Source organism: Carassius gibelio, chromosome A16 (genome assembly GCF_023724105.1).
Source record: "Carassius gibelio isolate Cgi1373 ecotype wild population from Czech Republic chromosome A16, carGib1.2-hapl.c, whole genome shotgun sequence".
NCBI lineage: Eukaryota > Metazoa > Chordata > Actinopteri > Cypriniformes > Cyprinidae > Carassius > Carassius gibelio.
In genome coordinates this window covers 5,660,953-5,687,925 of record NC_068386.1, presented here as the reverse complement: position 1 = coordinate 5,687,925, position 26,973 = coordinate 5,660,953, and the positions used below count along the sequence as shown (strand labels likewise).

General features: G+C 37.0%; 1 protein-coding gene across 10 annotated transcripts; it reads right to left on the bottom strand.

Moving 5' to 3' along the window:
- Positions 1-265: 265 nt before the first annotated feature.
- LOC128030408 (chondroitin sulfate proteoglycan 5-like) lies at positions 266-26,973 on the bottom strand. Of its 10 annotated transcripts, none has more exons than XM_052618010.1 (7): positions 26,464-26,973; positions 19,523-20,462; positions 11,202-11,390; positions 8,969-9,125; positions 5,778-5,834; positions 2,325-2,426; positions 957-1,030 (listed from the first exon to the last, which is right to left on the bottom strand). In XM_052618010.1, exons 1-6 carry the CDS (start codon positions 26,558-26,560, stop codon positions 2,340-2,342), a joined length of 1,527 nt encoding a protein of 508 aa, XP_052473970.1. In that variant the 5' UTR covers positions 26,561-26,973; the 3' UTR covers positions 957-1,030; positions 2,325-2,339. The 10 variants fall into 10 exon arrangements, with proteins under 10 accessions (XP_052473964.1, XP_052473965.1, XP_052473968.1 ...); XM_052618013.1 differs by having other exon boundaries at positions 9,047-9,125; positions 26,464-26,972; XM_052618004.1 differs by lacking the exon at positions 2,325-2,426 and having other exon boundaries at positions 266-1,030; positions 26,464-26,972.

Here is a 26,973-nt window from a genome sequence, read left to right as displayed (position 1 = left end):
AGCTCTAATATGAGTCTTAGCTGATCCCTATCACCTCCGAAACTGATGCAATTGATTTTAAATTCATACCAGAATAAAAAAACAGAAAGATGTGTATGATTTGGGGTCACCCACCTTATGACAGGCTTACCAGCTTCTGCACAACCCCATCAGTGTGAAGGTTTAAAGAGATGCAGGAATCAAAAAGCCATGCGCAACACCAAGCAAAGCAAGAGCATCTGGCCAGGGAAAAGAACGCAGGCTAGGAACACACGCGGACAAGGACTTTAATGTTAAAAAGGTTTATTTCAACAACTGGCAGATGTTTTTTCTCGTCGTAGTTTATATTCCCAAAAAAGTACAAAATAAAACTAGTACATCAAAGGATTAGAAATCACATCAAAACAAAGACACATTGTGTTTTTTTTTTTCTTTATATCAATCCAAGCATTTTTTTTTCATATATTTATACATACTCACTGAATTAGTCAGACAAACATCGAAACCTCTCAGTAGCTTTTTCTTTTATGACAACGGTTTATATTTGAAACCCCAAATATGCTTTATTTTTTTCTTCTTTTTTACAATATACACCAGCGCATGCCGTAATTCAGTTAGGCAGGGGTAGGTGTGTGAATATATAAGGGCTGGGTCAGGGGCGGGTCGACTACAGGGCAAAAAGACTGCAACAAGAGGTGAGACAGGAGGTGGAGACTCAGTGGGTATAAGGGTTGTTTTCTTTTTCTTTTCTTTTTTCTTCTTTTTTTTAGGTTTTCTGTCATGTGGTGATGGTGTGGAGAGTGTGGCTGCTCATAGCATCTGCTTCTCGAGGCTTTAAGTGATCGTGGACGTGGTTGCGTGGGTTGCTTTTGTTACTGTTCTACATCATGTTGTTCTGCAGCGAGTTTACCTCCGAAGAGTCGTCCTCGCCCAGCACCTTATGGTTCTCGTGCTTAGGGGTGAGCGAGTTCTGGATGTTCAGCGACTCGTCCTCTTTGGGTGGGGGGGACTTCACGGGGTCCTCCAGCTTGTTCTGGGCATTAGGATCATCCTGAGAAATGATAGTCCCATGTTAGACCTCTGCAACAACCTGATATCATTTATAACGTCACCTACTTTTAATAAATGTTTTTTTTTATTATTTTTTTTTATTAGGTAATATATAACTGTATATTTGTTAAATGATTGAAAAATATATATATATAAAAATGTAAACAAATTAATAAAAATAAATAAATCACACTCATAATGTACTATTTTATCTCAAAAAAAGAAAAGAAAAGAAAACACCATTAAAGTAGTAGAGGAGATGTCACAAGGGATATTCTTTATTTATTTACTAACTTTATAATTGCAAAGTAACCAGTAAATGTTTAAGTATTTAAAATAAATAAATAATAAATAATATAGTTCATTACTTCTCCTACCCTAATATATTTTTTTTAATTAGATAATGTGCAATTGTAAAGTTATAAAATAAACTATAATCATATTGCCCATTAGGTCTCGTAATACTTTAATCATTTTTAAATTGAACAATTTAAATTTTTAATAAATAAATAAATACATACATAAATAAATACTGTATCTGCTAGTAGAAAAAAAAAATCTAAAAATAATTTCCACCAAACCAAAACCAAAATATAAGTAGTGAATAAATGTAGTTGTTTACATAATTTTTTTTTTTATAAATATAAATTATAATAATAAATTAGTAGATACTATTTCCAAAACACTTTGGCATCACATCCAAAAAGTTGGAGTGTGATGTCACTGCGGGAACAGATCCTGCATCAAATAAATCAATTGACTGCAGTTGATCAATGGTTGAGGCTGTTTTCTCCTCTGGGCAGAGCGGAGGCTGTATGATCCACCTGTGTCCTGACACACATGCATACATGCAAACCCATCGAAGCTCATACAGCCCATCCCACACTCCTGTCCCGCCAGTGAACAGGAGAAACCATGGACTGAAACAAGAGCTCTGGCAAGAGGAGCTCACCTGCCATAGTAATAAATCTCTCTCTCTCTCTCTCTCTCTCTCTGTGGAATAACCATTCAGTGGCCTTTAATTAGAGCAGTAATTGAAACTTGAAGACTTGCACATCCTTTGATCATCTAACTTGTGCTTCATAGTGAATTAAAGCTGATTTGCATCATTTTAAATACAAAAACAACTGGTTTTAGGGATAACTGACGCCCTCAATCCGGAGCTTGTCCAGCATGTTTTTTTCAGGGGAAGCTGTTTGGGCAAAACTTGTTTTGTTGGATAAGAAGCTAATAAGGCATGAAGTTGGATTAAGGCACGGGTGTGTCACATTTTGAGACAACTAAAGATGATTTACCCATTCAGCGATGACTTAGATTGTAACTTCGGGCAGGACGTGGGGATACGCCACCTCCAACGTTACCGGATAGGGGGCGTCCTTTCTTCCGTCGGCATGAAACTAGAAAATTAGCTTTTTATTTGCAATTGGATTGGGAGGGGGATTACACTTCTTTTGAGCTGTTTGAGGGATCTTCTTTGGATATAAAGAGAGTCATGATGGAGGTGACTGATGGTTATTTCTTTGCATCCTTCCAGTCAACTTTTACTGTGGTATTACTGAGAAGTGGAGGCTACCATGTTGTTCTTACCATGGACTGCAATGTGTTACATTTTAATGCATTTTCATTTGAAGCTTAATTAGACAGTTAAACAATTGAGAGAATGCTGACAGGTATTAGCTAATCAAGACAAGTTATAATGTGGCTCATCCCTAATTACTTTTAAACTTTTTTTTTTCAACTGTTGAATAATAATGTCTATATATCACACACTACCAAATTATTTGGGTAATTATTATTATTATTTTTTTTAATAAATTAATACATTTTATTCAGCAAGGCCGCAGTAAATTGATCAAAAGTAACAGTAAAGACATTTAAAATGTTACAAAATATCTTTCAAAAATATGTCATGATTTCCATAATAATATTAAGCGGCAAAACATTTTTAAACATTGATAATAAATGTTTCCTGAGCAACAAATCAGCATATTAAAATGATTTCTGAAGGATCATGTGACACTGAAGACTGGAGTAATGACGCTGAAAATTCAGCTTTACCATCACAGGAATAAATTACATTTAAAACACATTTAAATTGAAAACCATTAATTTAAATGTTCATAATATTTCACAATATTACAGTTTTTACTATATTTTTTATCAAATAAAAACATTTTAAAACATGTTAATTACCCTATATTTTGAAAAAATGGTAGTATTAATATTTTATAAAGGTATATAGTATATTAGTATATATATATATATATATATATATATATATATATATATATATATATATATATATATATATATATATATTGCAGGCTTTGAAATTTATACACTAAGCATAATTTTAGATGTAATACACAACACCGCAAAACCTAGCTTCTTTCTAAGGCAGTATTTTAACTGAAAAGGAACCTAAGTAATTGTCAGTTGCAGCTAACTGCAAACCTTCGAGGAAGGACACTAAGATGACAAGAGAGGAGCAAGGACTATAGCTTAAAATTGTGTGGACAGAGGGACAACGGACACGTGGGAATAGAGCAGTGGGTCACCACACATATTTTCTGTGTATAAAGTAAAATGTCATTGTATACATTTTGAATCTGGAAAGTGAGAGGATAGAGGTCAAAACTGCAGAGACTGGTTGGACAGATCCAGCTTTTCTGGTGTACTAGCATGGTCCATATGTTTTTTTAAAGAGAAAGATAACCCAAAAATGAAATTCTGACATCATTTAATCACCCTCATGTCATTCCAAACCTGCTTGACTTTCTTTCTTTTTTAGAATACAAGATATTTTGAAGAATGTTGACAACCAATGAGTTTTGGTTTCCATTTACCGTATTTTTCGGACTATAAGTCGCACCTGAGTATAAGGGGCCATTCACATATCGCACCTAAAAACGCGTGGAAAACTCTAGGAGCGCCATTTTCTCCTTCTTTCCAAAGCGCTCAGGCAGAAGCGCTCCTGAGGCGTACAACTATATACAACTATGATATGGAAAAAACAGGCGCGTTGCACTACGTGCGCGTCGCGACCGCGTCGCTTCCATTATGAGCGCGCATACCACTCGCCTACATTGGAAATAACAAATTTCTAAGTCGCATCCGTCCAAATAAATGTCATGATGAGGAAAAAAACATATATAATTCGCACTGGACTATAGTTCGCATTAATTTAGTTCCAAGAACCAAGAGAAAACATTATCGCGTACAACCGCGAGAGGGCGCTCTATGTTTTCCGTGTAGACTACAGGAGCACAGAGCAGCATAGAGCGCCCTCTGGCAGCTGTAGATGGTAATGTTTTCTCTTGGTTCATTTGTCTTAGTTCATTTCTCTTGGTTCATGTCAAATTAATTTTGAAAAATAAGTCGCACCTGACTATAAGTTGCAGGACCAGCCAAACTATGAAAAAAAGTGCAACTTATAGTCCGGAAAATACGATACTATAGCCAAAAATATAACAGAAATGACTGGAATCCGTAACGTTTTGCTCACCAGCATTCTTCAAAATGTCTTATTTCTGTGTTCCAGAGATGAAACTATACAGTTTTGGAACAACACATGAGGGTGAATAAAATAAATTTTTGACCTGACCTTTTCCTTTAAATCAAGTCAAAATCTCTTGAGTGAAGAATATTCACTTATCTGACCTCTCCGCTCTAGTTTATATATGCTCTATTTCATTCCAAAACATCTGTCAAGTCACAGACCCTCCCTGAGGGTTAAGGTCTGTGTGCGTGGAGTGAGATGGCACGAGAGAAAGAGAGAAAGAGGGTGTTTTGGCTGCTAGCCAGAGCCTGGCTCTTTTACTCAAGCGGATATCGATCTGTGGAGCAGTAGCTCTGAGCTGATGGTACTAAAGAGGCCTGGATGTCCACATTTTGTCCCCCCTTCTTGTCTTGAGGGATTCCTTGTTTCATGGCATGCATTTCATTTTCAGGAGTGTTGTCTCTGTGATGATGAGCTCTAAGCGGCTGGAGGAGACAATCAATTGTGGCGTCCTGTATTGTCTGAAGGTCATTGAGTGTTTGAAAGGATTTGGAGAATTTATCTCATTCTTGATCTCATATTGGCATATTATATTTCTGCAGACGAATCTAGTTGAAACAATATACACCCACAGATGTGAATTCCACTTATGGTCTATAATTATTTGTAAGTGACCCTTTTTGTTAGTGGACATAAGCCCCTTTCACACTGCACTTTGGTCTCACAATTTGGATTGATTACGGGATTGATCCCGGGTCGGGGACCTAGTGACACTGCCGGGTTCAGTCCCAGAATGAGCTCTGTGTGAACAAAAGCCAGAACCAATGCCGTAAAGGGTGTGTTGTAGTGATGACGCACGTTATTGTGCGACTCTTTTACCGGGTGTTTTGAAGGCAGATCAACATTTGCGATGAAAAAATGTGCAAACTGTAATGATCAGAGATCAGGTAGTTCTAAAATCTAATGCAAAATGGACCACTTTTGTGGTGCACCAAAAGAAGAAAATAAGTCATACAGGTTTGGAACGACATGAGTGTGAGTAAATGATGACAGAACTTACATCTTGGGCTGAACTATCCCTTTAAGTATTCAAATGGACCATACTGTATCAAAAGTAGTTTGAGTTCACTATGATGATGATGGTAGGAAGGGGCCAGGATTGGTCAGTACAGTTTGATTGACAGGAGAACAGCACAATGAAAGGACAGCTGCTGTTCTTTGGGCAGAGTCGTGGGGTTGTAAGTCTTACCTCACAGTTGGGCTCCTCTTTGGTCTTACACTCCCAGGTGTATCTGCTCATGGTTTTCTGAGGGGTGGGGGCATTAAGAGGATTATATACCTCATAAATATCATTTCCATTCAGAACGAGACAGAGATAGAGAATACAGAAAGAAAGTGACAGGGAAGGACAGACAGAAGGATAAGAAAAGGGCCCTTTGCCTAAGATCCTTCAGCGGTGAGAAGTATTCTCACACTAGAGCCATTTATCCTAGAGTTTATTTTTTATTTTATTATAATTTTTTGTTTTGCTTTATGCAAGCATCAACATTGTGGACATACATCTAGGGCCCTTTAACGTCATTAGGTTTTTGACCCTGAGGCAAAAAAATATAATCATCGTGTGCCAGACATAAAGTGATAGATGTGTGTGTGTGTGTGTTTGTGTTTTCTTTCATTTTTAGCAAAGAGTGACTATTTAAAAACAAAAATTCATATATACTGGAAAAAAAATTTTTTTTCTTTCATTCTTTTTTGGAAAAGAGATATACAAATTCTCAATGATTTCTCCTTTTGTGTTCCATGGAATAAATATGATATATGGTGAGTAAAAAGGGAGTGTAACTCTTTAAAAATGTGACCTCGAGTTGCAGTACTATATATATAATTAATTCAAAACTCTTAGGGGGAGAATAAGTTCTGAACTCAGGTCTTAAAGACATTTAAACCATGTCCCCTTTGCCCCCAAAATACTAAAAAGTAGAGATATGACTTGGTTTCACTTTGATCTGACTGATACATCCAAGCTGGAATTTACAGCAACTTTAAATGCATAGATGGTTGTATTTAACGTAGATGTCATATATATTGAGAGTTTTCAAAAATCTATATCTTATGAAATAAATATCTATTCTATTGCAAAAAAATACTGTATTTTCCATTACTTTCCACTGCAATACTGTATTTTCGAAAACACATCAGAATAATTGAAACGAAAAGAAAGCTGTGTTATGGTTATTCCACAGAAGAGAACGACGCTCGTGTTAGATCTACATCTACCCATGCGGCAGACCTGTTAGACAAGTGTTACGCCACCTATGGGCAGCAGTTTGACGTTGCATCTCAGATGTTTATCCTGTATTTTTGCTCAACACTTCATTGGTTGGTGAGATCTGGCACAGAAAGAGCCCACTCACCCTCTCATCTTTTTGAACCAGGATAAACGAGTGAAACGACAGACAGTTATATTAATGTGAAGCAATGGACAAGCAGCAGCAGACCACAGGGCCACTAGAGGTCCATGTGAAGAGTCAGACATGCAGCGGTGCAGAGGAAGAGAGAAGGGGAGCAGGGTGATGGGGGGAGGAGGGTGGCATGGGTGGGCGCTCTCAGCGGAGTCCAAGGTCTGCAATCATGGCACAATGCTTGACCCAGAGATGCTGCCATTAACTCACTCTTAAAAATCTGTCATAGTGTGATCTCTCATCATGTTTGCTGTAAACAGTGACAACACTAAGAGTGGATTTCCTTCACTTTCTAGATCTTACAAAGTTTGTTACATAGTATCTTATCTTTCCTTCAAATCAGAAAACATCTAATCTGAACACTCTTTATTCCACTGAAAAAAAAGAAAAAACCTCACAAAATGCAAATCAACCACCTATGCCACCATTACTGATATACCTTATTACACATTTTAACCTAATAACTAATTACACCTAATTACTTTTTTAAATTAATTAAATGAATTACAATTTTATAAATTAAACTAAAAAAGTATTGTATTTTGGTAATTACATTTAGTGATTTAATAAAAAGAATGAACATTAAATTATAATACAATTATTTATTAATGAATGTAATTAATATTTAATTAATAGTAAATAAATTAATAATAATTAAAAAAATGTAATCAGTAACATATTAATAAATGAAACTGTATTATAAATAAAATTTAATAAAATAATAATAATCAAAAAACAATAATTAAATTTCTGCTGTACTAATTCAATGTCTCTAGCTCCCCTTTTTTTTACAAAATCAATCAATAATACAACCACTAAAATATAAAATTATGCATGAATCATTGTAATGATTATTAATAGTAATATAAAAATATTAGTTTTAATATTAATTTATTTTTAAATATTCAAATCAATTACAAATTACAAAATTAAGATTAATATAATACAAAATTTAACAAATAAAATAATAATAAAATTTCTGCTATTCTATTTCATAAAAAAATAATAAACAAAAAAAATAATAAAAAATTTGTAATATAGTTGATAGAAAAATAAAATGAATGCAAATGATTCGGTCATTTTCAAAACATAGCTGTAATTATCATCATGTAAAATAAGAACTATACCTTGGAACCATAACATATCACAAAAAAAAAAAAAAACACAAAAAAAAACGTATAAATACACCATCATTATAGATTTAATGTCAAACATATGCAATTCTAATTTATAAAAAAATATATATATATTTGATAAAAAAGTTTAATTAAAATAATTAAATAAAAAAATAATTTTATCATTTTATAGACTCAAACTCACAACCTTTCTTACATAAAAAGATAAATATTCCTCTGAACGGTAAAATATGAATGAAAGGACCTAGAAAAATAGAATAATCTCTAGCCAAATTCCAAAAGGTCCAAATGAAATTAAACAACACTGTCGCTTGCATTTATGTTTAAAACAAATGGCCTGCATGTGTATGTGTATGTATGTGTCAGGGGAAAACATGTCTTCCAGATCTGCCTCTGTATTGATTCTTGTGTTGGATCAATAGAGCCGTTTTCCCATGAGTCTCTCAAAGCGCTGTTAAAGAGTGTGTCTATAGGCAAGACTATCTGCTCAACTATAGGACACGGCCGTGAGGATGGATAGCCGGTCGAAAAGAGGCTGACAGACACTGACAGACTCAAGCCAGCCACAGCGCCGAGCCTCACCATTAACAGAGCATCAAAAGCGATGCTTACAACAAAAAACTCCAGCTTTTTCCCCCGTTTCCCGGTTACCCTGTTGCTATGGTAACAACTGTTGCCTCAGTAACCACACTCCTATCTGAGAGCAGACCTTTACAGCAGAGAAAACGCTCCCATCTCTCTGAGCGCTGTGCACCCCCTCCCTTACCAAAGGTGACGCTCAGGGGTCCATGCAGAGAGGGGAGGGAGAGGGAGAGGAAAGAGAAAGACGAGAAACACGTTACCTGACAGATAATGTTATCATAGTAAGCCAAAGCACGGGCATGAGGGAGGTTAGGAGGGGTGTCGCAAAGTTTCCTTACATTTGGATGGGAGCCCTCAGCGATGGTGGACAACGAGAAATTATCATTGTGGTGCTCCGAGGAAGGACGGTACTTACTGCTGCGAGGATTGGGGGTGGTATAGAAATACAAGAAGACAATGGAAAATATAGGGGAAGGATATTACAATGAGGTTATGAAGGGCAGGAGAGAGAGAGAGAAAGAGAGAGAGAGCAAGAGAAAAGAGCATTAGTGTAATTCTAGGATTGCTTTGGGGGCAGAAGTTTAGACACACATTTAGTACACAACCTGTGATGCAACAGACGACAAATTCAATAAATATATCACTCTTTTTAAATATTAGAAGTGCTGGACACATTTCATCACCATAAAATGAGCTCAGATTTTGGTGTGACCACAATTTTTGCACACTGTAATATTTTCTAAGCACTTTACTGTCCATTGCACTAGTGTAAATGATGTTCATATGTTCATAGTTCTGCCTATAGTATACATACACTTTTACATAATCCATCTGTACAGTATGTTCATAGTACACCTTTCTGTATATCATGCTGATAGTATTTATAATCTGTAGATTATGTCCATAATACTTATCTGTATAGTTATTATTGTACATATTGTAGACCTTGTATATTCTGTACTTACTGCTTATTGCACTTCTGGTTAGATGCTAACTGCATTTCGTTGCCTTGTACCTTACTTGTGCAGTGACAATAAAGTTTAATCTAATCTAATCTAATCTGCCTCACGCAGTGCAACACATCTCCTTCACAAAGAGTTGATCAGGCTGTTGATCGTGGCCTGTGGAATGTTGGTCCACTCTTCTTCAATGGCTGTGCAAAGTTACTGGATATTGGCAGGAACACCTGTGCAACAGTCATGATGTCTAATCAGCATCTTGATATGCCACACCTGTGAGGTGGATGGATTATCTCGACGAAGGAGAAGTGCTCACTAACACAGATTTAGACAGATTTGTGAACAATATTTGAGAGAAATTGGCTTTTTGTGTAAAAGGAAAAAGTCTTAGATCTTTGTGTTCAGCTCATAATATATATATATATATATATATATATATATCAAGGATCAATGTCCTCTCCCTTCTCTGTTTTTGCCGTAATAAATCCCATCTCTTCCTATATGTTCGGAGTATTTGATCTTGTTTAGTGCAGAGTGAATCTGAGCACATTTACTCATAGCAGATGGAGAGGTGGGCGTCTGATGTATTCACAAGTCTCATCTGTAGAACTGCTGCTTCTCCTCTCCCTCCATCACTCACATCATCCTCTGCAGCCTGTCATAAAACTCTCTGTTTCTCCACTGGCACTTGCTCTCCTCTTTTCCTTCATCATTTTCCTTCTGTTATTTGAGGCGGATGTGTACCGTTTAATTCCTGGCCGTAGATTCCCCCCCCCCCCCCCAGGTCTCACAGCTGTATGTAGGTCAGATGGCCCCTCCTCCCCCATCGCACTGCCCTATTTTCAGCTGTAGCTTCCGTGACATCATGCAGTCTGCCCATTGCTAGCATAGTATGCTAAGCATTAGCATGCCATCCACTCACTGCTTTATTTGGTCTCTGCAGCATCCAATTAGCAGCTTTGCTATCGTAAAACTAACACTTTTCAGGGAATTAAAAATGCTGCAGATAAAAAAAAAATATGTTTTATAAAAATATATATAAAAAAATATATATAAATATTTTTTTTACAAAATTATGCACTGTTATGTTGTTTCTCTCAGTTAAAGCTTTATTGATTTATTTATTTATTTACCTTGTTGTAAAAATGCAAATAAAAGCTGGTTTAAAGGGACAGTTAATTACAAAAATGTTAATTCTGTCATCATTTAATCAACCTCATGTCGTTCCAAACTGTTTCTCATACTATGGAAGTCAATGGCTACCAGCAACTTGCGTGTTTACCAGCATTCTTTAAAATATATTCTTCATCAGAAGAAAGGCATTCATACAGTTTTGGAACAACAAACAACTTGAGGATGAATAAATGCTGACAGAACTTTTTTTTTTTTTTTTACTATTTCTTTAAGCTGGTTTTCCTGCAAGTTTTAAAAACATAAATCATAACTATTTTTACGGTGTACTGGTATATGCCTGAGGAAATCATAAGACTAAACTGTTGCTATTTATTCAGTACCACTCAGGCCAGAGTCTCACCTGCGCTTGCGCAACTTGTTATTCTCTGTCTTGAGCACATGCAGCTTCTTGGCAAAGCAAACGACGATCATGAAGAGCAGGAGCACCATGAGAGAGGAGGCCCCGATGGTGATGCACATCACCTGGAACTCCGTGATGACTGACTCGCAGCGGGCACCCTTGTGCCACATGTAGTCCTGGATGTTGCACCTGCAAGACAAAGAAAGGAAAATGTATGTAAGCCTTTTCCACCAAACCAGTAGCAGAATTTGTTGCAATGGTAAGAAGGTATTTCATTATACAATGAATAAAATTCATAACAATCCATTTAAATAAAGAAATAATGAAATACACAGGAACATCAACTGAATGTGTGTTGCATGGCCATATCTGGTATTTCCAATGTAAACAGGTTTGGTCTCAGTTGCTGTTCAGAAAACGTTACTCATATCCCTTCCATTGGCCTGATATTAGCACTCCCTAGTTCAAGGTTTTAGGGACCAGCGCAGAGCCAATGTTTCCACCTTTTCTCCAATGAAAACAACCTGGAGCACCGCTTTATTGGGATTCATTTACCAGACAATATCACACCAACATTTTCTAAATGAGCCACACCACATTAAGACACACTATTTGAATCCTTACTGGCTTTGCTTCTTTATGTAGTCTCTGGTTCCACATTAATTATTCATGGGGGCTCAGTGCATCTCATACACCAAGGGTGAGTTAAAATTCACTGCCTTCAGCATTTTTACCATTCATTTTAGCAGACAGCTGGGTGGATGACAAGTTCACTGCCTTTATCTTACCGTAAGTTTCTTCTATACTGCATTAGACTGGATTAAACACCAGTTTAGAACTTTAGAACTTGTCCCAGAAGTAAAGTCAGTGAACTAACTTCGAAGACTGTCAGGATTTGCCATTTTAAAACTCTTGTGACATTTGCCTTGAAAATCCAATAAGGCAAACCAATGTCACAATATTATGTTAAGTGTGTATGAAATTCTGCTTCCAAACAAGGCTGCAGAACGCAGGGGTTTGCATCTGGGTTTTGTCAGGAACTAAAGCACATGGGCATCTGCATCCTCTCCATCAGTTCCCTAAACTCTCCCTCCTCCATTTTGTACACATAACAAACAGGATTGAGGACAGACCAGTAAACAACATCAAAAGTGCAGACTGAAGGTTGAAATCTGATGTATTAATAAATAAATCGAATATTTTATAATTTATATATTATATAAAAACACATAGTACATGTTTTCTAATATACAGTATATATATATATATATATACAGAATATTGCTACAAGTGTGACTGCATCATATAATAATTGCTGTTAATAATATTCATTGTCTTGCTGACTACGTCTTGTATTAATTTTTCTGAAAACTCCTGTCATACGTGCACAAACTGACAGGCACCACTTATAAGCTACTACTAAATATTGAAGAAACATAATTTTCTGTAAAGTCGCTTTGTAATGATTTGTATTGTAAAAAGCGGCATACAAATAAACCTAAATTGAATTGAATATATATATATATATATATATATATATATATATATATATATATATATATATATATATATATATATAATTTTAATAATGTAACTTATTATAATTATTAAAATAATATTTTAACATGCATATATAATAAATATGGTTGAAATTTGATAATATTTTGAATATTAAACTAAATTATTATATATTATTTTCTATTATAAATTATAGAATATTTTAATTACATTATAATTTAAAGTACTATAAAATGTATCAATTATTTATTAAAAGTCTGAAAATCTGATTTCATGAACAAGTCCTAGTTGGGCAAATCATGTTAAGTGTGATCTGCACCTTGTGAAAGTAATATACAGAACTTCAGTGTGGGGTCATCAATCAGATAACCGTGGGGAAGACAGCTAAAAATAGCAGAAGGCAAGAACCTCACTGAAATAAAACACATGTATAATAAAACACAAATCTGATGATAACTGAAACATTTGCGAGAAATCAGAAACAAATGATCTGCAAAGACTGCAGCCCTGGGCTCTTTTCTCTCTCTCAACCACATCCACATATGCACACACTCAAATGTAAATATCTATAATGCTTGGAATCATGGTGGTCATGGGAGGGGGTCTGAGGTTTCACTCCTTTTCACTAAAGCATCCTGTATGCCCCTTTTGCCTGCGCCAACCCAGAGCGAGATGAAGAACAGGGTTGGCACAGCGCCACTGAGGGCATTCAATCCCAGTAGGGAGAGGTGACGGGAGCATTGATGTGAGCGTGCATTTAAATGCTTCCTTACAGTCAGCTGTAATTCAGCCCCTCAGCTGTTTCTCATCCACCCTCCCAGGTCTCAACACTCTCTTAATCATGTTTCTTCAGCAAAACTTTGCATGCTATCTAAATTACATTCTACACCCATCCTCTTGCCTGTTTTCCAACCCAACCCAGTTCTCTGGGCTTTTAGTCAAGATCTTCCTTTTTTCTTACAATCTTCTGTTCGTGTTTTATCTCATCTCTGTCTCTCTCTCTCTCTCATGTTTCTAGCTGCAAAACCTTGGGACTGCGTCAGTAGTCAAAAATGTTATGCAATCAATCATATTCATCTCATGTAAGCTGTCGTCTCAAACAGAGCCTACAGCAACGAACCTATTTAACCGATATTAAAATTATGTAAAATAAAGCTAAATAAAAGCAACTGCAACTGACAGGCTAAGTGCAACTGATAGGTTCAGTGAGTTTGTGTGTTTGATTCACAGACCAGATTACAAAACACAAGTCACCAGGATACTTAAAGGCATAGTGCACCCAAAATTTAATATTCTGTCATCATTTATTCAATCTCATGGTGTGAGTTTCTTTTTTCTGTGGCTTTAACTCCAGTAATCTTTCTTTTATTTATATCTTATTTATATCTTAGAAAAATCATACATTTTTTCATGCACTTCTCATCATGTGTATTTATACGAAATTACCACCTTAAAAATAGTTCGTATTAAATTATGTTTTCCTGTGAGATCGGTTTTATGAACCCCAGTTAACTCTTGATTTCAGATTTTCCACACATAACACCAGATAACGATGGAAGCCCGTTTCCCCCACTAAATATATATCTTTTTAAAAAGGTAATTGTGATGTTTCATCACACAATTCAGACTTTTTTCTCACAACTGCGAGTTATAAAGTAAGATTTGTGTGATATAAAGTCACAAGTGTGAGTTATAATGTCAGAATTGCGAGTTCTAAACTAGCAATTGTAAGAAAATAGTTACTTTTTCCATATTGGAATTTATAATTCGCAATTGCGTGTTGGTCTAAACTAGATGAGGGTTAATCTCGGTGTATAAATATGGGCATTTTATGAAGCTGTCGTGGACAGATGGTCCGGCTAAGACTGTGTTTGTGTGTACATGTTTGTGTTGCATGGAGTGCTGAGATGGATGAATGCCAAACATCCCCAGCTGAGCAGTAGCAAGCAGTAGATGAAACAGATGTTACTCCATCACTAATATCTCTCTTAAGACCAAACCTCCTTTTGTTCCCCTCCATTTCACCAATTCTCTCTTTTTCCCTTCTCTGCTATTTCCTAATCTTTCAAGAACAACAAATACAGACAGTTTTGCCTATATGTTGTGATAAAAATGTCAAGACACCTTCTTTGTTGTAATAAATATACAAAAGGGTGGTTACACATATTTTGTTTTATAAACTGCTACAAAATCATTGAAAAAGATGCAAACTAAGTTCTTATGATCAATGAAAATTTAAGACAGGGGGATCTAGTTGTACCTTTGAACAGACAACATAATCTCATGGTAATTCATAACTATTTTATGTTTTTGTGAATTGGTGGCTAATTTGTATATTCAATTCAATTCAAGTTTATTTGTATAGTGCTCTTTATGATACAAATCACTGCAAAGCAACTTTACAGAAAATTAAGTTTCTACAATATTTAGTAGTAGCTTAAAAAAATATATAAAAACATATGATGTCATTCATACTTTTCATACAATCTGCTTGCGCCCCAGTGACACAGATGTTTAGGTTTCTAAAAATCATACGTTTTCATTCTTTTCAATACAATAAATAACACAAAATCACCTTTTAAAATATTTTTCTGTTGAGACTTGGCTGGAAAATCCAAATCACTCTTGATTTCAAATTTTCCACAGACATGAATTAATAACTCAAATTAACAAATTCATAGCGATTTATACAAGTATACCATTAACCATATATAGAAAATCTCAACTGCTCGATTGTTGTATAATCATAAAATTGAAACTATATTATTGCTCAGTGATATATTAAAACCTGGATATAAACTGCCTGATTTTCTTTTTTTATTTTGTAGCAAAACAACTAAATTATAGCCCAGCTGTTTATATAAAGGATGTCCAACTTTATCTGCATACAGTATACCTCTCAGCTGTTTGATTACTTGTATAATTGTAAAATGTAAACTGTTATTTTAATAATAAGTAGTATCCCCAACACTGTAAACTGTAAAGTCATGTTTTCTAAAAACATTAAAGTCTACATGTCCTCTGTGCCTAGCATGGGAGGTTTGAATCAGACAAGAACAAACTTTTCAGACACAAAAAGTGATGAGAAAAACTGATGCAAACAGTAAATAGATTTAGCTTGAATATTTCATAAACTCAACCAAAAACACAATTTTTGTGGAGCCTGACTTGCTTAATCTGTTTCCATACTGGCACACTGAGCAGAAGTCTGACTCACACTTTCTCTAAACTCCACATATCTCTCTGAACTCTCTCAATTTGTTTTCCGTGTCCTCCTGTGGATGACTAACACCCCATAGGAAGGAAAATCACATGTGAAATATCTTTAACATCTCAGTTGTTTATTCTAGACAGCAAAAAAAAAAAAAAAAGTAAATAGAAAAGATCTTAAAAATATGAATGAGACAGTTGAGGAGATGTAGGCGGCATTTTTTTGACTTGCGCTTCCTACTTCCTCCGTCTTACACTTTCAAAACTTGATTGGCTCATTGCAGCTTGTCTGTGCACTTACCCAAAGGCTGGAAAACTTTATTACAAACTAAATATGTGATTGATTGCGTCTTTGAACAATCTTTTAATTTATTTATATTTTTATTTTAGAAGAAACATCTGAGATAAAGTTAATACTTAATATATGCACTACTGTACTGTTCTTAAGTTTTTGTTTAAGCCTATTGTTAAATTTTTCTACAGTATACAGTATACACCTAATATTGTTAAATATTACAACTTTCACTGTTTTTGGTTTAGTTCTGTTAAAACATATATATTCAATCAATTAATTGTATTATTGTAATTTATTCCTGTGATATCAAAGCTGAATTTTAGCCATTAGCCTTCGGTGTCACATGATCCTTCAGAAATCCTTCTAATATGCTGAAGTGATCCTCTGGGATGTTGACAAAGTTTCACGGACTCAAAGCACAGCTAAAAACATGTTTTGTAACTGAAATGAAAGCCCAGCTGTCATATGTCTGCACATACTTATAGAGAGCTCTCGTCAGATCACTAAAAGATAGGTGCATGCGCAAGGGAGGGTAAATGACGGAGCGCTGAAAAGATGTCTGAGCCATTAACATTCATCCTCTAATAAGACTACAGTGGTGAATAAATCAGTGTGTTCAGATGAGCCTCATATAAACAAAGCCAACATGGCACACAGCTGCCCAGAGCTCCACTGACCCACTTTGACTAGGCCTGTTTTGGGGAGTCAGTAAGGGTAACCGGTCCCAAAGGGGGGGTTACTGGTAGGGAATGTGTCTGTTTACATTGCAAGTACATGAGCATGGGGAGGAATCACATTTGAAGGCATTTAGCAGATGCTGTAATTCAGAGTGACTGAAGATGTAATCAATTACTCTGGTAATTATGATGACTAGGTGAGAGGAGTATCTGGGAGTAAGTTTTCAGCAAGATCATTTTCTATGAGCACAGACTGCTCATATCATGTTACAACGGTATGATTTTAGGGGGGAAAGGGAGAGAAGAAAGATTTTTAATCTAGCACACATGGCAGACGGACAATTGATTCCCCTAAACAGGAACGGGATTAAATGGAGAGCAAATGGAGATCTATTTTTCCTGATCCATAGAAATAGATCTCAACAATGCCTCAAACTGTGCTCAATCATCAATCAAAAACCACAGGTTTCAATATGTACACTCTTAAAAATAAAGGTTCTTTTTTGGCATCTATGGTTCCATGAAGAACCTTTAACATTCACAGAAACTTTACATTCCAGAAAGGCTCTTTTTAAAATGTTCTTCTCACAAAAAAAAAAAGAAAAAGAAGAAGAAGAAGTAAGTTATGTTCACCAAAAGGTTCTTTGGGGAACCAAACATGGTTCTACTTTGCAATCACTGAAAAAATGGAACTTTCAATTTTAAGAGTGTACTTAAATGTTTATCAAATTCTCACAAAATCAAATGATCTATTCTATCCAGATTTATATATATATATATATATTTACTCATGGATATAGCTCTATACTTATCACATACTTCATATAAACCATCTTATACATATAACTCTCAAGAGCTATGAAAGACCAACCTCTGAGCAATAAAATGTTCCTCTAGAAATGGAATACATCAGAATCAGTGTAAGTACATCTGAGATTTAATCTAACTGCTAACCATGACCTCTTAGCTGATGTAAAGGTTGGGGTTGCAGTCAGGGTCATCAAATCCAAGAAGAGAGAGGGGAGAGAGATTTATCACCATAAATAAGTTGTTAATGGGCACTGGCCAGAAGGGGATTGTTTCAGATCTTAATCACAGCATGAATTATGACCTCTGGATGACAGGAAGACATTGTGGAGGGAAAATTGCACTAAATTTTACATTTCTGCAGTATTGAGAGCAATCATGAGATTGTAATTTATCCTTGGAATACCCCAATAAAACCCCAAAATATCATCAGTATGTGACTTTCATATAAAAAATCTGATAGTTGCTTTTCAGGAAGCAGTGAGTTTAGCTCTCAAGCATCCACCCCTGTTTTGACCTAATCTACCCTTGAACAAGCTGAATTTCATATCTCTTCATACTTATTTTCAGCTTAAACATAATCCTCATGATGACCTCTTTATAGCGGCAGTCACCGGCCCTGCGTTTGTTTTCATGGTAAATGTATTTGTAGTGATAGTAAAGTTAACAACCCAAAGTTATTGTCATTTTTTTTTTAATTGGACTTCTTAATATTTTTCTAGCAAAAGATAGAGTTGTAGGCAAGACAGAGGAAAACAAAGCAGGTTTCATAACATACATTTGTCTGCCTATACTATTGTAAATGTGGGTCACATGTTTGGGCAAAAACAGTTGTGCTCAAAATAATCTGGCAGGGAGATGGAAGTTTCCTAATAAACTTTCCTCATAAAGAATCTGGGAAAACATGTGGTACTTTCTGCTACACAGCACTCGGCCTGTCCTTGTGCGAGTCCTTAGTTCCCCTCATGACCAAATGTGCCACAAGGAGAGTTGATCTTCTAGGGGGTTCCCTCGGTTTTGTTTTTTAAAATTTATAACTACATTACTACAATTCCCAAAGAAAAGGCCAGTGGTGTCTGATTATGCAAAAGCTGCCATCATCATACTAGGATGTCAGAATTCAGATTGGCTCCCCTTTAATTTGTGAATTTGAATGGAATTGACCACATCCCACAGGGAGTTGAATCGGAATGGCATTCTCAATTCAATTCTGAATGGCACATAACCCTGCTGCTAAGGTCCTCTGAACGCTAGATATGGCTTGAGAATTTCAATGTAAATCTATACCTGACCGACGTCAGCGTTTGGTTAATGTGAATGCTGTGTTCTGATCTCGGGTACCCCCCTGCGAAACATACCTGAGTCCGCCCAAAAAAAGGGTTGTCTGGGATATGGTTCATGCGAACTCTGGTAAGGTTGGCCTCTGGTGTGAACGTAATCATTAAATGGACGCTGAGGTTTTTTAGGTTGGGTAGAATCAGCAATCTATGAGCCAGTTTGTTTTCAGACATCCATGGCTGCAATATGTCGTTTTGTCCACCAACTAGCAACCCGGGGTGTCGAAATAATATTTGGTAAATTGGCAGTGAGCGGAATCATGCAGACCAAAACAAAACAGACATTCTGACAAGGAAAGCACATTTCAAAATAGAATAACTGGCTATAGCATTGTAATTGAACTTACCATGTTTCCTAAATATTTATAAAAATATTATGGTATTTTTATGGTTTTTAGTACAGTCAGAAAATTACATACAGCACATTTTATAGCAATTTTTGGCAAAGTGCATAACCTTTATCTTCTAAGTGCTTACCTGCAGAACATTTGGGTTCCTTCCATAACATAGCACTGGCCCCCATTAAGGCAGTAGTTGGGCTGCAGGTCACATGGGGACTTGCAGGAGCCATTGGTGCGGACAAAGCCCTGACGACACTCTGAGCCACTGACTGGGTCGACCACACCGGGGGGAGCCTGGGGGCCTTCGACCACAGTGGCTCCTTTGGGGAACTTGAAAACGGTGTTCGAGGGCAATCGAGTAGTGGAGATGTCATCATCGTAAGAGTCAGTAGTGCTGCTGTAGGGGTAATCATCAGCAGTGGGAGGCACACCGTCATCATAGGGGGTCGTGTAGTCATAGTTCTCGGGCATGGACCAGGAGGTGGGGTCACGGCCCTGAAGCTCATGGGGGGAAAGAGTCGGTCGGCCAAGGTTCTTGCGGTGGGATCCAGAGTCGAAGAAATCTACAGTGACGTCAGGCGGGGAAGGGGAATGAGTTGGGGATGGGGTTGTGGGAGAGGTCTCATGGTCGAGGTCAAACACAGTGGTCTCTATGTCTCCTTTAGCATCCTGCCAGGATGACAGTGTAGACACTTGCTGTCTCACTTCCTCTTCCTCTTCTGTTTTCTGTTCTTCTTCATCCTTGATGGAGGTAACATGCTCCTTCGCGAAGGAGGTATCGACAGGCAAGAGTTCATTTTCTGCAGAGTCGAAGTTGTTATCTGGGCTTGCCACAGTAGTTGTGGCTCCCTCACTGGAAGTTGGAGTTCCAGGGGTTGGCGAGGAGGCCTCTTCCAGCAAGCCACTGCCTGCTTCTTCATCTCTAAACTTTTTTCCGGTGCGAGTGAGGTCTAAGGAGTTGGACAAGTTGGTGAAATGTGACACCTCCTCTATCTTCTCCTTCTTATCCCCGGTAGACAAGGAGGTCACATTAACAGCACTATCTACTTCAGTTTCATTTCCCACCACAGAGTTACCTGTTGAAAGGAGGATATTACAGTTAGGAGAACTCAACGAATCAATGAAAACATGCATTCATTCAAAAAGCCACTGGTAACTCTTTTGGTAACTTAATTATTTGCTATTTCCTTCTCAGTGGTAGGTTTTTCAGTGGCTTTAAAGATGCTGTATGCAGGATTGACACTGGTTGAACTAGGTATTGCAGTCTAAATTCAAAATATTGGAGAGGGTTTTTTTCACCCAGCCCCTCCTCCTCAGATTTGACACACACGCAGACACCAACAAGAACGAGCGCACTTGACGAAGAATGAAATTAAATACGCTGTTTTCTGCCAAAATAAAATTGGGTAAACTGGCAGGGGGTGGTTTCACAAACCAAAACAAAGACTGACATTCCGGCCTGGAACGCACATTTTCAAAGGAGAATAGCTGACTGTAGCATTGTTTTTCAGATAAACAATTATGTTAACTTAGTTTCTTAAATATCTGCAAACATATTATGGTATTTTTATTTTATTTATACCTTTAGTAGAGTCCAAAACTTACATATAGCACCTTTAAAAATCTTCTTTAACAAGCCTTGAGATTAGGTGCAATTATTTTACTAATGTATATGGTTCTCAAAGACAGGATTAGGGATTATGAATAGATTCATAGTGGCTCCCGGAGGAGCAAAAACTAGCTGAAGAGACACACACCATATCTGCATAAAGCATGGATACTGCCAGTGAAGTAATGGTCAGCCAAAAGTATGGTCATCTCTTTCCAAACTAATATAGTAAGGAAGCAGGCCTTCTTTTCTCATTGTCCAACAGTCCCACAGACCTCAATACAGCTTTAAGTGCGATTCATTATGATTAAATTATTTTATATGGTTTCAGAACTTGACATTTAGTCACTGGGAAATATTGATATGAATAGAGATTCTGCAGCTGTGGACTAAAAGCTCAAAAATATGTTGCGGCTTCCACGACACAGGAAATTGTGTGCATTTCTGGAACGGCAATAGTGTATTTTGTGAACAAGTATTTGGGCTCATGCAGCTAACAGTGTGTTTTAAAACACAGAGGATCTGTGATCTATTGTCTATTGTAAAGAGTAAAAGTCCAAGCAAACTTACATGCCAGTCTATCTTTCTTTAAGACCCTTGTTTCCAAAGATGGCTGATTTGCATTGATTCTCCTTTGCCATTATCCGACCTCTCTAGCAATGAAAAGTTTATTTACATCTGTAAGGCCAGGACATTTTTGTTCCAAGAGCATCTGTGTTTTTCTTTTAAATCCAGTTACTAATAAAGAAATAAACTGAGTATAGTCAGAGAAATATAACGTGTGACAGTAGAGACTAAGGTCTTCGGCACAGAGATGCTCCCCAGAAAAAAAAATTGTGTTCCAAAAATGGCCAGATGTGCATGGTCTGGATTTTATTAGTGAGCGTGGATCCCTATGAAAGATAATAAGATGAATTTGATACAGCTCCTTTGTGGTAACATTAGTCTCTGCATTCGTGCAAGATTAACATGCCTTTTAAGCACAGATGTCAAATCAATATTCAGGCATAAACACCAAACACTAAACAACAAAGAGGAAACATAATTCAAGCTTTGTATGTTTAGAACAGAAAAGCACATGAAATTGGATATTTAGAGACCTTGTTGTAATTGTAAAAATAAAATAAAAAATACAAATAATAATTGTCAAATAGTTTTTTCAGTTTATAATAACTGTTTTCTACTTTATTATATTTTAAAATGTCATTTACTACTGTGATGGCAGATCTGAATTTTCATCTCCCATAACTCTAGTCTTCAGTGTCACATGATCCTTCAGAAATTTGATTTGAAATTGAATCTGAAAAAAACTGATTTGAAAAACTAAAGGTACTACTATGAAAACACTATGTAGACAAATATCTTTAGCTTTTTTTTATGCACAGCATAAAAAATTAATCCTATGTTTATTTTAGTACGAAATATAATGATTTATACAGGAAGACATGAACAATCTAAATATAAATCAGATGTGTAATAAAATTCATGATCTCTACTGTACGTTCAAAGAAAGTGTTTTGCACCATTAACACAGCCAATGCAAAGTAATTCAGCTCTCATTTAAGTATAGCAAAATCATATTTGCAGTTTAGTGTATCTGCTTAATTGTATAATGGTGTTTTAGAGTGACTCATGTATAGAGCAGCCAGTGATTAAATTTGGGATAAAAAAAAACAATAAACAAACTGTGGTGTGGAAGATCTGAATTTGATAAGCGAGGACAGTTAATGCACAGCATCCTTCAATCGCAAACGCGTGTCATGGATACTTGACGCTAACCTAATCAGGAACAGGATTTTCAGATATGCTTTTAGGTATCTCCTTTTCCTGTAACAGAATATGTCGAGTCGGTAAAACAGTTAAGAATTTGTTTCGTAGAAGTAAGAACTTTTGACACCAGCTGGAATGCTGGTTTTGCAGATTTTGTGGGTTACATAGCCAGATCTGGGTCAGATCTGGGTCAACCACGGCATTATCAAAGATCTCCTGCCATACTATGCTTCTCCCAGACGGGACGCAGTACAGAAGCGAGGAAACGGGGGCCCCAGGCAAAGCTGACACAAAAAGGTCCTTGTGTTTCCCCTTTTCTCTCAGATGGCCAAATCTTGTTACATAATACTCAGTTACCCCTTTTCTACCAGGCACTCCAATGCAGCCCAGAGGGGAGGAGGTAATTTGGGGTTTGCCGCTTGTTTGGTGGCCAGGCTGGGAGGAATAATGGCCATGGGATCTTAGTTGCATGACTTTGGGGAGATGCCAAGCTCGTTGTTTGTGCAGGTCTGTAGACACTGAAGGGAGGACAGTAAAGAGCAATGACAGCTTGTCTGTACCTCAGATGGTTTTCTGATGGCAGGCTGCCCGAGCAAAAACTGTGGGAGGTACAACCATGGACCCAACAGCTTCATTCAACGTTTTTCTGTCATCTTCTATCATGATCATATCTTACAATAGGTCTGTTGTTTAAAGTCAACTTATTTCTAATAAAAAATTAGTGCTGGACCATCAAGATCAATTTTATCCATCAATTTACTGGATCATGGAAAGTGGTGGTTAGGCATATCTTTTTTTTCCAAGAATAAAATGGAATATTAACAATAAAATGTGGAAAATTTATGTAGAGCCTTTATAACGGCATACCTCCAGAACTTTGCAAAAAAATAATATATGCAAAAAATTAATAACAGATAGGGAGCAAATTGATGCAATGGGGTGGAAAACGTTCAGGAAAAAAAAGAAACTCATCGGTTTTGTCAACACAAAAAATGTCTCTATTCAATAGGCTTTTCAGAAATTCCATAGTTTATAAAAACACAGGATTCCATCCCTCCATGGAATATTTAACCTTGACTAATTCTGCAGAGGTATTAACACTCAGATCTTTTGACCTTGAGACATAATCAGACAGCTGCCACTGGACGTCTCTCCACCTCCCGTTGCATAAATCGTTTCATTTCTACCCTCAACAGGTGGTTGGATGGAGGAGGGATGTGTTGCCATGGGAACCAGCTTTCCTTCACTGTGCAGAGTGAATGCAACGATGGAGCTCAAATGTGCTGTGTGAAAAACCATCGTCAAATTAATAATAATATTTGACACTACATGATAGATACATTAGGGGTGGGGTGATCAGTTTCTGATGAAACAAAATGGCAGCAGCCCACATCAACACAGCACATCTTTATAATTCTCTCCCTTTACTCTAATTGCATTTCATTCATTAATTAAAAGGCAATGAAGACCCAGTCAATTAAAACAAATGAATCCTATCACCAATAATGGCGATAATGTTATTTGTCCTCCTCATGTTCTTACTCTGAAAACGGACTGCAGTGACTTTCTTTGGCAGCAAAAGATTGTGAATGAATGCAAATCTGATTAAGCTCGCCTAAAGCCATCCAAAACATGCAAGTTGCAACAAAATCCAGCCGAAAAGCTATATATTCAATTTTATTTTATTTTTTTACTATTTTTCACAAGAAGACTTAATACTTAACTGCAACCTGTAATTTAAGAAGCTATATAGATGACATCATACTCCTGAAACAAAGAACATGTACTGCATTGAAATTTTAACTAAAACTGCACATCTTGCTCATTTGGGAATGATAGCCTAGATTCAGAATGATGGATTCCATTTGAAGGGAGTGATAAATATGATTGCATACAGCATTCATCATTACCTCGATCGAGTGATGGTTTAATGCATCTTGATATCTTCCTCTAAATCTCAAGGGAATTGGGAATCCAGTGTTCAATGCTTTGGATTGATGAACAGTAACAGGTGGCACATACATATTGATAAAACTACAATTAATCATGCATGGGTCATTTAATAAAAAAAAAGGTATTACAATTATATGAAAAACAAAACAGATTTACATGAGTTGACACCAGAGCAGTTATTTTACATAATAAAAGAACATGATACATGCATGATACAGACTAAGCATTATGGTCCGATCGGAAAGATGTGGCAGGCAACACCTTTTTTTCCTCTGCCAGCAGCAGAATCTCTCTGCACAGAAAATGGCAAGTGTCTCCACTGGACTCTTGAGACAATAAGAAGGCGATTCAGCAAATACAGATCAGAGCATTGAAAGCAAATACAAGATCAAATCAGTTACTGGTACAAATCAAATTTTCCTGCAGGTTACACCACGCTAGTAATGACCTAATGGATTGGAAAAGGCTGTCTATGATGGCCAGAGCCACTCTTGATCTACCCACATTACCATTTAGACCACAATTGAAAAAAATAAAATTAAATCCATTTACATGGAAGGGAGAAAGTGAACCGATCTAAAATCAAAAGCAGGTTCATGCATGAAGCTAACAAAGGGCATGGCCACCAGTGACATCATTTTTACCTGAATGAGACCAAGACCACACTGGCCGCCATCACTGCAGCTTTAACAAAGGTGTAAAGCTGATGTAGTGCAGCTTTGGGAATCAGGTTAAAGATGTCATAAAAACCCCAATTGTCATCTATTTTCATATTCCTATTAACAGATTCAAGAAGACACCATATTTTCCCAATCCTGTTGCTGGGCGAAACTGAGCATCCAACTAGGTGGACAGTGGACATTCTAACCATCAATGATCAGTAGAATTATACAATAGGTTTTAAATAATTTCATGCTTATTTAAATTCTAAATAAGTTATTTATATAAGGACAGCGCGCGTTAATGTGATCATCCCTAATGCTCAGTGATCTATCGGAATTTTAAACACACCACCGCTCAAGGAAACCGTTGCTCCCATTGGGTTGGTCCTCCATCCTTTGGCAATCTCAGAAGGAGGAGAACGACACCATCTCTGGAATTACCCAAGTGGCTAACCGTGACAACTATAAAGACATTCTTGTTCCGTGCGCAAAATCAAACTACACACATAAACAGTGTGATTTGCCGAGCGTGAATGTCCGAGAATAAATTATTTCGCGCATTAATCCTGCCTTTGTGAACCTCCATCATTGCCATAGTGACAACAGCTGCTCTGTAGAGTAATCACAGCGCAGTAACTCTACACTACTTACTACTACCACTACTACTACGACTGCATCAAACAGCCATATGGAATGAGGAATTTGCACATTATTTAAGGTCATTATTAATATCCAGAATGGTTGCAAATTGCTTGCAGATGTTTTCTGTAGTGTCCCTTACTTTTACTTAATGAGGTGCATTTTGGACGAAGTCCCAAATTTTCCAGTTCGACATTTAACCTATATTTCCACGGCGCTGGTCCAGGCACCTCATCATCATCATCATCATCATCAGCAGCAGCAGCAGCAGCAGCAGCAGCAGCAGCCGGCGCGCAGTCATGACTTACCCACAGCAAAACCCAGCAGCAGCTGCACTACTGACCGACATTCTCATTTTGTGATGCTGTTCTGTCATGCCTCCTCGTGTTCGTGCTACTGAGTCTTAACTATCAGCTGATTTTATATGCATGTGAAAAATCTTACCATGTGCAAACAGCGGTGTCAAGAAGACAAGCAGAAGGACAGAGAGCATCGGCACGCTCCAGCATCTCAAACACGACCTCATCTCTTTTCGGTTCATACTTGCGTGTAACTAAGAAATTTTAACAGAGGAAAAAATTCTACAACCCGTTGGAAACAAAATGCGTTCAAGACGAGAAGTAAATCCTAGATGTGTTTTGTCCAATCTGTTATATGGTGTCTCCTCTGCGCGTCTCCATGTCCACTTCTTTTGTGAGGTGTCTTCACTGGTCGTATTTGTTAACTTCTATTTTTTCCAATGCGATGGAATTTGTTCCTTTATGGTCCCATTGCCACAGACAAATTGCAAGCCGGTGATCTTGCTAAGAAGCGGGAGGACGGACGGACGGCGCTGCGCGGGCACGGCCGAACCAATCGGGTTCTGAATCCAAATCGACGCGCGTCCACTTGGAGAGAAGCGATTCTAAGCGTTCTCACAGTATGAGAGGGAAAATGATTTCGGCTCCCACTGTC

Bases quoted from the DNA above. Each gene is read 5' to 3' on its own strand.
- LOC128030408 (XM_052618004.1), bottom strand. From the start codon at position 26,560: ATGAACCGAAAAGAGATGAGGTCGTGTTTGAGATGCTGGAGCGTGCCG. The intron at 20,463-26,463 runs GTAAGATTTTTC...TCCTTTCAACAG, and splicing joins GACACCGCTGTTTGCACATG to GTAACTCTGTGGTGGGAAAT. The intron at 1,031-5,777 runs GTAAGACTTACA...ATCATTTCTCAG, and splicing joins AAGAGGAGCCCAACTGTGAG to GATGATCCTAATGCCCAGAA.